General features: G+C 44.5%; 1 protein-coding gene across 2 annotated transcripts; it reads right to left on the reverse strand.

Moving 5' to 3' along the window:
- Positions 1–214: 214 nt before the first annotated feature.
- CDCA7 (cell division cycle associated 7) lies at positions 215–12801 on the reverse strand. 2 transcript variants are annotated; one of them, XM_060151429.1, is made up of 10 exons: positions 12699–12801; positions 9848–9973; positions 9193–9429; positions 6386–6622; positions 6001–6078; positions 4764–4970; positions 3997–4134; positions 2974–3123; positions 2428–2564; positions 215–1475 (listed from the first exon to the last, which is right to left on the reverse strand). In XM_060151429.1, exons 1-10 carry the CDS (start codon positions 12717–12719, stop codon positions 1445–1447), a joined length of 1362 nt encoding a protein of 453 aa, XP_060007412.1. In that variant the 5' UTR covers positions 12720–12801; the 3' UTR covers positions 215–1444. The 2 variants fall into 2 exon arrangements, with proteins under 2 accessions (XP_060007412.1, XP_060007413.1); XM_060151430.1 differs by lacking the exon at positions 9193–9429.
- Positions 12802–13028: the final 227 nt, after the last annotated feature.

A 13028-nucleotide genomic window follows, 5' to 3' on the forward strand; every position in this document is an offset into this window, starting at 1 on the left:
AAGCCAAAGTGTGTGTGTGCAGGTGGGGGGGAAGGGGGAGGGGGCTCTCGAAAAGGCAGACATGGTCTTTCGTTTAAATAGGAGAAAAAAATTAGGACTCAGTGCGGTAAGATTGAGCATCAAAGATTTTTAAAAAAGCAGACAAGCTAGAACAAAATGTTTTATTATTAAAATAAAAAACTTTGTATAAAAGCATAACAGATCAAATGCTCTATTTACATTTATTGATTCAAGGTCCAATTATGCACCAAACACTGCACAGGCACAGCTACGGGCTGCAGACGCAAAGCAAAATGAACATACACACACTTAGATTCTACCTCTAGCAAACGATCTGATTCATGCCGAAACAGGCAGAGGGAGAGACGACACACGGACTCTGCCCAGAAACTAAACTGGCAGAGATGTCAAGTTAGCAAACTGTTGAAAGTCACCCTTCTCCAAAAAGGCACTTCTCAGTGTTATAAAAGTGCTTCAAACCTGAATGCGAACCCTGTGCCTAGTTTATAATTTCTTCAAGAAAGTAAAAACTGAAAAGAATTGTAGCTGAGTATAAGTATCAATTTTCCACGCAACATAAGCAAGAATTTATTTGAAATACCTTACGTTATGAACTGAAAACAACTTGGCAAACTACACTCATCCTGAAGTTTTATTCCATGAATTCAAATCGGCCTATTCCTGAAGGCTCCCCGTCCCAATTCCCCAGGATGGCTTTTCTACAATGATTTCAAGCATAGCACTGCCCGAGAACCTTTGGGTCGTGACCGTGTGGGCCAGATGCACTTGGTGGAAGAAATCAGCAGCAACTAAGCCTCAACTGTGACAACTTGAGTAATAAGCACAATACATGGAATAGTCTCCTGAGAGGCCTCCACAGTCATATATTCCACTTGCCAACAATCACCTAATTTTTCCACATGGTTTTAAGACTTTTGTGCCTCGATTCTGTTAAAAATGTCAGCGAACACTAAATCAGGCCCAGTGTTTTCACGTACGCAAGTTAGAGGGCTAGTCTCTGGAAATCAAGAGATGTAGTTAGTTAACACTAGTACTGCGTTTCTAAGTGCTTGGTTTTATGGGTGGATTCCAGGGCTATTTCAACACCAATTAAATCAAACATGCTTTCATAAAATTGTCATTTAAAAAGGATTCTGAAACTAAATGGTGGAAGAGAACCACTGGAGATAAGAGGGGGATGGCATGGGATGAGGGGTGGAGGGAAATGCAAAGGAGAAACTGCAGGAGGGCAGGGTACAGCTGGCAGTACACCCCCGTGATGCCCAGACACGCGTGCATGTCTAATGAGGTTAACCTGATTTGCCTATAAGACAGACTGATCATCAGAATTCTTAAACTCGGGTTTCAATCACATGACAAAATTGAAAACTTTAAAACAAGGAAGATTTGTGAAGTGGAAGGCAGGTAGTGGATCTTCCAATTATTATGCTTGCATTTCAAACTCCTGTTTTAGACTGAAAGAGAAGAGGGAACATGTCAGGATATGGTTTTCGGCCTAAGAATTCTCTTCTGAAAACTAATTCCAAGAGACACACGCACCCCAATGTTGATAGCAGCACTATTTACAACAGCCAAGACATAGAAGCAACTTAAGTGTCCATCGACAGAGGAATGGATAAAGAAGATGCGGTACATATATACAATGGAATATCACTCAGCCATTAAAAAGAATGAAATAATGCCATTTGCACCAACAGGGATGGACCTGGAGATTATCATACTAAGTGAAATAAGAGAGAGAAAGACAAATACCATATGATATCACTTATATGCAGAATCTAAAATATGATACAAATGAAAACTTATTTACAAAACAAAAACAGACTGACAGACATAGAAAACAAACTTATGGTTACCAAAGGGGAAGGGAGTTGAGGGGATGATAAAATCAGAAGTCTGGGATTAACAGATACAAACTACTATATATACAATAGATAACCAACAAGGTCCTACTGTATAGCACAGGGAACTAAACTCAGTATCTTGTAAGAAACCATAATGGAAAAGAATATGAAAAATATATATATATATACATGTATAACTGAATTACTTTGCTGTATACCTGAAACACAACATTGTAAATCAACTATACTTCAACTTTTAAAAAGTTAAAAAAATAATAATCTTCTGAGAGCCTAATGCACTCTTTTAAACGTTTCTATCGAGTTATAACACATCTTAAGTGTACAGCTTGAATTTTACACACGCATGCCCACGAGGGTCACCACCACCCAGATGAAGATATAAAATGTTTCCAACCCTCCCCGACTCCCCACATGCCCCTTTCTAGTTAATACCTGCACCCTCCTGCCCTCCATAAGACCACTCTTCTGACTTCGACCGTTTTATTAAGATACAAAAATGAATGTCAGATTTGGGTGTGGAAGAGGGAAAAATCAGCCCTACCTTTTCAAGTAAGCATGCACGTTCCCGAAGCCGTGGTACTTGGCTAAGTACACGAGCACCCCAGTTGCACACCGCCCGTCTCTCTGCCGACAGAAGCTGCAGTTGCAGATCCCGCGACACGGTGGGCAGTGCCAGCTCTGGATAAGCATGAAAAGGCGCCATTAAGTTAAACCTCACGCCGCCGCTTACTTATTTACTCCTGTGTAACCTTTAAGATGGGCCTGATCAATTGCATTCAGATCTTTTTAATTATTAAAAACCTCGTAACATGGTTAACATCAGTTAGTCATGCATCACGTTCCCTTAGGAAATCCCACGGAAAAAGTGCCACAGCCACTAGCAGGGCTAAGTGGGGAACGGACTTCCCCGAATGGCCGGGTCGGGAGCACTCCAGAAGGGCTCACCGCTATCCAGCACCAACGCTCTGAATGCATCTGTCTTCCCCGAAATGAATGTCCCACGACACTAAGGGCTCAATCTCTCTCTGGCCCTATCAGCTCACGGCAGACTCTCGAGCCCCCAGGACCACCCCTTCGAGGCACGTACTGGGTCTAGCAGAGCATCCCTGACTTCTTCACCGTAACGGTTTCGAAGGCAGGGCCCGCAGAACTGGCCTCGAACGCCCCAGCACTCTGGGTTTCTGCAGTTTGTCTTGGTATCCATAGTTTTCTGGCGGCACTGATGACAAGTTGTACCCTGCAAATAATAAGCAAATAAGAACCAAAAACAAAAACACTGCTTTCTGTAGACAAAATACTTAAAGAATGTCCTTCTTTGGGAATTCCCTGGCGGTCCAGTGGTTAGGACTCCACGCTTTCACTGCGGAGGGCAAGCCGCACAGCCAAAAATGGAGGAATTTGACTACAAAAAAAAAATTTAAAGAAAAAAAAAAGAATGTCCTTCTTTGTGGGTAAAGTCTCATATTTCTCTTTGAATCCTAGTTCACATCTATACACACATGTATACAAAAGGACATGAAAAGTATCTCAAGCACGGTGATTTCATTCAACTGGCAGACGCAATACCTTATGTTATCAAAACTACAACAAGAAAAAATCTGTTTGGGCTTCCCTGGTGGCACAGTGGTTGAGAGTCCGCCTGCCGATGCAGGGGACACGGGTTCGTGCCCTGGTCCGGAAGGATCCCACATGCCGCAGAGCGGCTGGGCCCGTGAGCCATGGCCGCTGAGCCTGTGCTCCGCAACAGGAGAGGCCACAGCCTGCGTACCGCAAAAAAAAAAAAAAAAAAAAAAAAAAAAAGATCTGTTTATCTTTACCACACAACCACATCCCCAACACCTATCTATGTAGGCACACGTTAATAGATACTTAGGTTGAATGAATCAATTCCTAAATTAAGAGAAAAGATTTAATGCTACTGAAGACTTACTAAGCAACTACTACTACTGCAAACTTACTAAGAAAGCTAAATCCCAGGGATGCGACAAAACTCTTCTTACATGAAAAAAACACACAGGCACACATCCCATATGCTAAGACTGTTAGAACATTAGCAAAATGTCTCTCTCACGGACGTGTACATTTCCAGACATCATTTAGAGGCTCTGACCAATGAACGGTTATAGATCTTCTCTCGAGAGTTGCTGCAGATGTTGTCCAATTCTTCCTCCGTGATTTCGTCCACTGGACGAATTATATGGGGAAGGGCCATGGATCCGGGGCGACGACTTCGGGGCATGTCATCTTCCTGCATAATGAGAAACATGGAACAGAGTGGCCTTCCTGGCTCTCGCCAGCTCTGAATCTCAAGATACTCGCTTTGTCATTTCTTCAGAGAATTCAACCTGGAAATCATTCTTAGAGCTTACGGAGAAGAGGAGAATCCTAAGTTTACTAAGCATCATGGGACAACATCATGGAAATGACTCCTACGATTAAGAAAAGCCCAAGATAATTTTGATCCTCTTGCCTGTTAGCAAGAACCATCAAAATAAGCTGATGCGGGGCTTCCCTGGTGGCGCAGGGGTTGAGAGTCTGCCTGCCGATGCAGGGGACGCGGGTTCGTGCCCCAGTCCGGGAAAATCCCACATGCCGCGGAGCGGCTGGGCCCGTGAGCCATGGCCGCTGAGCCTGCGCGTCTGGAGCCTGTGCTCCACAACGGGAGAGGCCACAACAGTGAGAGGCTCACGTACTGCAAAAAAAAAAAAAAAAAAAAAAAAAAAGCTGATGTGACTTTAACCGTTCTGGAGTGTTTGAGAAGAACATTTCATACGGATCATTGGTGTTGAGGGGGTGTCTGCTCCCGTGCTGTGTCCATGACCCTGGGCCCACAGAACATGACAAACAGAAGAGAAAGCATAAAAGCGGAGAACTCACGTTCACGTAGCCGGCCACGGGCTTCCTCTTTCTCACCAACATGTACTTATCCTCTTCCTCCTCGTCCTCCTCCTCATCCTCCGTGGGCGGGGCACTGTGCGACCCAAGGACCCGAGACCTCGACCTGGTGAGAGGACGAGCTCTCCGCTCAGGGTTTCTCCTGCAGGAGACACCTGGGAATGTGCGCCTTCGGGGTGTCTTTGGACGCTGAACAAAACACAGAGGATTGGACCCGTTTATTCCAGAATGAGAAGTGGCACCTTCTCCTGAACCAGGTTGTCCTTTAAGTAAAAGGAGTACTCCACTCTCCGATTTCCTTCAGCCTTTCTGTAATGCATGGAAAATGAGCCCAGAAATAATACAGCCATTGTAATTTGGCTTTTGTTAACACCAAACCTGGTTTCTCTCAAACTGAGGGATGATCTATTTATGCTTTACTCAATAAAGATGTAAGAAAGAATCTCGTTCTCCAAAAAAAAAACCTTTTCTACAACATCTCTTGAGCCCTGAAACACATTCACTGTTCCTATACTGCCCAAGAGAGAAATGTATGTATGCTCTTCCTTGTTCTATTCCTGCTCACGGAGAGGCGGAAAAGGAAATCTTTCCTTTTGTACCACACCAGACACACCAGATTCCCCTGAGTTGCACCAGCTTAGTTTCCTCAGGATATAGTCACATACATTAGGCCATGACTTGGTTAACAAATTGTTTTTGCTTTCTTTTTTTTCATTCTCAGATTTTAAAAACATCCATTACCATGTAGGAGGAATCTGCCAATGCTGGGGATACAGAAAAAACCATTTTCGATCTTTATTTCCTACCCCTGAGGGTCTTAGGTTTACTTGGGTGGGAGGAAAAGAAACAACCAATCAAAAGAGGTTTGAGGAACTTCCCTGGAGGTCCAGTGGTGGAGACTCCGTGCTTCCACTGCAGGGGGCGCGGGTTCGATCTCTGGTGCAGGAACTAGGACCCCACGTGCCACGTAGGTGGCCAAGGAAAACGGAGGGGCTTGGGGTTTGAGCCCCACAGGAGCTCGGCATCAGGGGACAGGGGCACCCCTAGCCCAGGGTGCAAGGAAGAAGTCCCAGAGATCTGTCAGAAGCTTTCCTCTATCACCTCTAAGTCTGTCTACAAGACCACATGAAATAACGAAATTCGACTTTAAAATCAGACCTGCCCATTTAAAATCAGACCTGTCCAAAACAGTACCATACAAACAAGGATTTGTACTTACTGAACTGGAGCCTGGCAGGGAACGACTTCCAGGGAAGGAGCCAGGAAAGCTTTCTAATTCTGACATTAGTTTTGCAAGCTAAAAAGGGAGGAAAGTAAACAGAAGTTATTGGTTTAGAATAACTACTGAAAACAAGTAAATTCCGGAAATCACAGTAGCACGTTTCAAAGAGTTTCTGATTTCCCCTATACATCTACCAAGACTTTAATAGATTAAAAAAAGAAACGTTAGTTTAGGGAAAGAAACACATTTTAAAACATATGTTATGAAAATTTCAGAGCTACATGGAAAATAATTCTTATGACAAAGATATAAGCAACAAGTGGCTTAGAGAAAAGCTGGGAAGGAAGGGTGAGTTCTAATACATTCAAAGTCAGATACCTACCATTGCTTTGTTTTGCTGTATATTTAAAGCCCTTTTCTCCAAAAAATTCATGCCACTTTCATCTTCTGAATCAGAATTGCAATCGGTCACAGAATTCTCTGAGGGTTCGGAGGGCACTGCTCTCTCGCTGGCAGCTCCCCTGGTGTTTCGAGTTGGAAACTTCATGGCCACCCGGAGAGGTCCGGAACTTCTGCATTGACTGCGGGTCCGACAGCCCGCGTGGTCTGCCTGCAGCCTCTAGTCAATCAGAACAAGTGAGGCATTAATGACTTGCTGATTGTTGCACAGTCTGCAACAGTATGACTACAAAATATGCCTTTGGAACAAAAAGAGCTTGCAGCAAATACATTTGCACTGAACACTTTAATTGTCAAGTTTAATTGACAGCTCTGGGTAACAAAATTAAGAGTGTAGTTTAACTCGGGGAGCCTACCTGAGACACATTGTTATAAGCCACCTTCACAGTCCCTAGGCCAGTGGTTCCGAGCCATTTTTTTAATGTGAAAATCCCAGCTCCCTTTTTCATGTCTTTAAAAATAGAATCTTTATGCATTTTGAAAAGAATTCCCCTAGGAGTAAATATGTGTGCTCTCATAAATATGATTTCAATGCTTATGGCAATACTAAACTTTATTAAAAGATGTCTCAATGTTCTGTACTACTTTTTTAAAAAACTAGCAAAATATATAACATAACATAAAATTTTTCACTTGAACCATTTTTGAGTGTAGAGTTGAATGACATTAAATACATTCATTGTTCTGCAACCATCACCACCATCCATCTCCAGAACTTTTTCATCTTCACAAACTGAAACTCCATACTCATTGAACAGTTACTCCCCACTCGCCTCCCCCTCAACCCCTGGCAACCACATTCTACTTTCTGTCTCTATGAGATCTGACTACCTCCCTCTCTTATCCACTTTTTGGAAGCCTAAAATTCTTAAAATCTCAGATTCCAAAAGTAGTATGTTTCCACCATTTAAAATGTATGAAAATTAGCCACTGGGGAAATGCAAATCAGAATCACAAGACATCACTTCCCACCCACTAGCAGAACCAAATCAATAAGTACTGCAAGGATGTGGAGAAACTGGAACCCACACACCCACTCTGGTAGGACTGTAAAATGGTGCCGCCAGTTTGGAAAACAGTCTGGCGGTTCCTCAAAAGGTTAACCATACAGACTATATGACTCAGCAATTCTACTCCTACTGAAGAGTGTACGTCCGTACAAAAACCTGTATGCACATGTTCAGAGCAGCATCAGTCCTAACAAAAGGTGCCAACAGCCGAAACGTCCATCAACTGATGAGTGGATAAATAAAATGTGGTATATTCACACAATGGAATATTATTCAGCAATAAAAAGATATGAAGTAAAAAAAAAAAAAAGATATGAAGTACTGACACATGGAAGAACTTTGAAAACATTATGCTAAGTGAAAGAAGCCAGTCACAAAAGACCACATATTGTAGGGTTCCACTTCTAGGAAATGCCCAGGATAGGCAAATCTATGAGACAAAATAGATTAACGGTTGTCAGGAACTGAGGATATTGGGAAAGGATGCAAAGTGACTGCTGATGGGTACAGCATTTCTTTTTGGGGTGACAAAAATATTCTGAAAATGACTGTGGTGATGGCTGAAAACAAACAAAAAAAAGAGAGAGGCAAAAAATACCACCCATAAAGTCCCAGAAACGGAAGACTCATTTTTTAACATTCCAAAATCCCCACCGCTTTTTGTACTATTCTTATATTTTTAGTGTGCATGGGTTGAAAGATATAAAATGACAAAACTTTTATCAGTTCTTAAGCCTTTTAATCAATTGGCATTTTATCAATCGCAACAAATAGCATCTACAAAGAATTGAAACATTGCCCGGAAATGATTCAGGCTATAGACAATGTTGGGTGACATCCAGGTTCGCAGATCAGCCCCTGCCAATAACTCCAATACATACTGATTCAGACCAACACCACCTCTTAGAGGAAATATTACATTATCGTGAAGTTAGACAGTGATAAACACTCGCTGGTCAGGCGTCCTCACTTATGTCAGTGCCGCTCAAGTGCGGTCCCAGGCAGTGGACCCGTGTCAGAGCACAATGAGCTAGAGAGCACGCACCTGACTGCAAATCAACAGTCTGTCGAGAAAGTCTTGCTAACAGAAAAACGTGTGCAGAAGTAACCAGCATGCTCGGGGAGAGTGGGACCGAGGTGCTTCAGCGGCAGCAGTGTCCTGAGCAGGACAACAGAGGCTAAAGGTAAGACAGCATGCACAGGAAAAGCCAACAGAGGAGCCAAAGTGGAAGCAGGCAGGGCCCTAATTGTCATTACCTGCACTTACGCTCCTGCATGGGAGTTATCACAGGCTTTCCGGATGCAGGCACAGATCCACTACAGGAACCGACATTTACTGAAGGCCTACTCTATGTCAGGCCCTGGGCTGGGCACTTGAACTTAAATGTGAATGTAGCTCATCTTGAGGACACGTGTGCTTCCTCTGATTAGGCTGGATTTCTGTAGCAACAGAAATCTGCAGGCGGGCCAATTCTATCTTACCAGTTTCCAAGATTTTCAGAGACTACAAAAATGGTCAAGCTTTACAAGGAGAACTACATTAGCAAAAAACTGCTTTAAGACATGAAGAAAATACTCTTAAAACTTTTTAAAAGATCAACAAAATCTTCTGGCATGACTAAAACGAAAATCTTAAGGAAAAAAAAAAACTTTTTAGGCAAGTACGTCATGCCTCTAAAGGTACCTTATTTCTTGATATTGGTGAAATTCTCAAACTCACCATTCCATCTTGTATCTCACTCTCTGAGAAACCGCAAAACGATTCATCATCAGAGTCGGCATGAAAAATACTGGCCAGTTCGTTAGTGACATCTGGCCTTGGTTTCTGTAAAAATCCACAATGGTCTAACACATCTTGCACCTCACTTTCTGAAAAGCCGCAGAAAGATTCATTATCAGAGTCCTCATAAAAAACATTTGCCAGTTCTTCACTGATATCTGACCTGAATTTAGGTTTCTGTAAAATAAATAAATAAATGTGGTTGTGCATTTTTTTTCCTTTTTCAAGAACCAATTTTCCATAAACCGTGCAGAGAGCAAATCACATTTACAAGTGCACTACAAGAGAATAGCTTTTGTTACAAAGAAAAATGGTTCAGAGGTTTACAAATGATTTCTGAGTTGTTATGGCAAATCATCAGGCATGTAAGGTTAGGCGACATTTCAAAAGGATAGAATAAGTAGCTAATCTACCTCCAACAATTACTACCTAGAACCACAGCAAAAAGTGAAATGAAATTACAGTGCATACTGTATTTTCATAACGGCTGTATAGAAATGTAAGCAAAAAGCAAGCAGTTTTAATCACGCACAAAGCATTTGAGGCATTTTGAGCACGGCAGACTCCATTCTGTTTATTCTCAGGCAGCACTTACTGTGTTTGCAAAATTATCAGAAGCAAAGCTGTCACAACTGTCATCAGAGGATGACGAGGTTTCCATGGAAATCAACTTCACATATCTGAATTTCTTGAAGTTCTTCTTTGCTCTGCGATCCTTTTGCTGCAAACAGAAATGGCAACACTATTAAATGGGTTGCTTACCGCAGAATCTAACGAAAGATATCATTTTTGAGTTGAGTAGGTTCAAACAGCACAGAGAAGATGTGTCCACTTCTTATACCCTACACAGAAAAAGGCAGGTTTGCAATTGCTACAAAAATTTTTTCAAAACCAGGTAATACCCTAAAAAGAGATCCCTGTGAAGGAACATTATAACGACAACTATCAATTTATTCAAATACCTGTAGAGCTACCCCTTTACCCACCTTAAGAGCCCCAAACTCTTAACATTATTATACTGAGCTCCCAAGGCATTAAAAGCTAAACTCCTAAAAAAAAAAAAAAAGCTAAACTCCTAAAATCTGCCCTTAAAAATTAAACTGTACTTCAAAAGTACAAAATGGTAGTGATTTCTCTCCCTCAGCCAAAATCAAGCTAATGAGATCTTTCTATGTAAGCTTTGGGCTCTGTACTGTGATGCTAATTTCCCAAACTGTAAAAACTGGGCAGCACCTCTACTTCGAGATGGCAGGCTTTCAAACAGGCCTGTGCCAATCAGGAGGGGTAGAGTGATTTCAGCACAAGTCCTTACAAATCAAATATATCGACCCAGTGAACAAATGTACAGGAGCCAAGTTAAAGGTCAAACAGTCCTCCAAACCCAGGTAGAATGCCTGATTCCACTTCAGGGCTCTATTAGGCTGGCCAGACATTCAGCTCTTTCTGCAGTCCCCTTGCTGCACAAGTCTTAAGTTTGCAGAAGTCCTTTCATAAGACACAAATGGCCTGTGGATATGAAAATGCAGCCTTCATTCATGAACACTGAATAGCCTGGCACTGCTCATCAGAACATGCAACTGGCATCAATCTCATGTAAAAAGATGGACGTTTCTACCATTTCTTAATATTTAATGAGATTTCTTAAATGTTGTATTAGTTCCTATATTTTTCTCTTCTGAAGTATAGCCATGGAGTAACAGAAGTGACTCCTTACACTGAAAACTTTTGAAAAGGCAAGCTCTGCTAGGGGTCCCACAAAAATAATGCCAAGATGTGAGGTGTCGGGTGAACAGAACATTCTGACCTTCCTTCTATACTTAACATTATGCATTTCTCTTGCAAATAAAATTATTTTCATGATCATGGGACCCAACCACCCAGTACTCCTCAACAGACTCCATTCAATCATCTTAGGAAGTTTTAGTCTTTTGTCCTTTTAGAAAGGCAGGCAAATGTGATAATAGGTAGAGGTACTACCTATTAAAGGAGATCTCAGAAACTCCCCATTTTCCAGATGAGCAAATTAAAGGCTCCAAGGAGGTGAAACAGATTGCTCAAGATCACAGGGTTGCAAGGAGTCTGCAGTGTCCTAAAACAGCAAAGCTCCTTGCACTACTGCAGGAATTATCACCATTCACTCATCAGTGTACCTGCCAGCAGTCAGACGCCCAAGACAGCCTCAAGGGAGGCATTCTATTGGAAGCTCGCAGGGAAATTCCTGCTGAGCTTTAACTAGTCACCACATGCCAAGAGTTAGTTATCAGGCAAATGTATACCTGGAGGAAAAGACCTAGAAAGAAGCAAGGCAAATGATCATGGTTGAGATGGACTTTCTTGGCAGATAGGTAATAACTAACACCACTTAATAGGTGTTTTTTTGTGCCAGGCACTAAGTATGCTTTCACATTAATTCCTTGCAACAAAGGTGGAAACTGAGGCTCAGAGCGGTGAAAGGAACTATTCAAGTCCCACGATGGCCCAAATTTGAACCCAGGCACGTCAGAGTCCAAGTCCAGCTACACGTCTTTCTTCATGCCGAAAGCCAATGCCCAGGTCCATTCAGGAGAGCTGTCTCTGAAACCACGCCCCCAACACGCCCTCTCCCACCCACCCCCAGGGAATCCCAGCCTTCCCACGTGGGCCCCTTACCCGTATTTATTTTAAGCGTGTCACTCTCTTCCTTTTCACCCAACCCCCACCCTCTAACCTCTTCTGGGGCAGACCCTCCGTTCCGGTTTCCGTTAGAGCAGAAAGTAACGTTCCATCAGGGCTACGTCCTGCTGCTGAGAGGATGGTTGGGGGGTGGGGAGGGGAGTGGGAAATGAGCAAACGGTCGGCGAACCGTTCAGACCAAGTCCTTCCGCTGCACTGAATCACCGCCTGGGACTAGAAATGCCCCCTCAAGTGTGCATAACCCAAGTTCTAAAGAGACCGATTTGCAAGACCTTTAAACTCCAAACTCCAAACCCTCAGTGGTTACAAGCGCCTGCCGGCATGGTTGATGCAAAAGCGGGCGGGAAGCGCGCGCAAGGACCCCCAGTACGCGCGGGGCTGCGCGCGGGAAAGGGCCTGGAGGCTGCAGGGCGGCATTCCCCTCCGCGCCCCGCGGGCAGGGCTGCGTACAGCGGACACAATGGGCCCCCCCGGCCAGCCCCCAGCGCACGTGCACCTCGGGCGCACGTGGCCTCGAGCTCCCCGGGGCTGCCAACCATCCTGCAAACCTCTCAAATCTCCGGACCGCCCGCGCGCCGGGTGCACACGCCCGTCGGGGGCAACCCCTAGTCCCCGAACTACCCGCAAGTGCACAACATCAGGGACTTGGCTCAACGGGCGCCGCCCAGGACGGCCACCAGTTGATAAGGGCACTCCGCCGCGGAGTTGGAGGGGGTCCGCCCGTGCCCAACACCCACCGCGCCCATCCCGCGCCTTCGCCCGTCCAGCCTCACCGGCACGCGGCGAGCGTCCATGCTGGCGGCTGGCGCTCTGAGCGCTGAGAGCTGAGAAGCCGCGCGCGCCTCCGTCCCACCACGCAGGAGCCGGAGCTCGAGCAGCGCGGGCCGGCGGGCGGGGCGCTCAGAGCCCGGGCCGGAGGGGCGGGGCGCGGCAGGCTTTCCCGCGTTGGGGCGCAGGTCCTGCCAGCTATGGTAACGGTCCACCCGCGCGAGAGACCCACTCGGCCCCGGAAAAAAAGCGGTCCCCCCAGATACCCTGAAGTCCTGTGATAGCCGTGCAGTCCCCTAAAATCCTCCTTGGAACTGTGGTGCCTTGGGAGCTCC

The sequence above is a fragment of the Lagenorhynchus albirostris genome, chromosome 6 (assembly GCF_949774975.1).
Source record: "Lagenorhynchus albirostris chromosome 6, mLagAlb1.1, whole genome shotgun sequence".
Classification (NCBI taxonomy): domain Eukaryota; kingdom Metazoa; phylum Chordata; class Mammalia; order Artiodactyla; family Delphinidae; genus Lagenorhynchus; species Lagenorhynchus albirostris.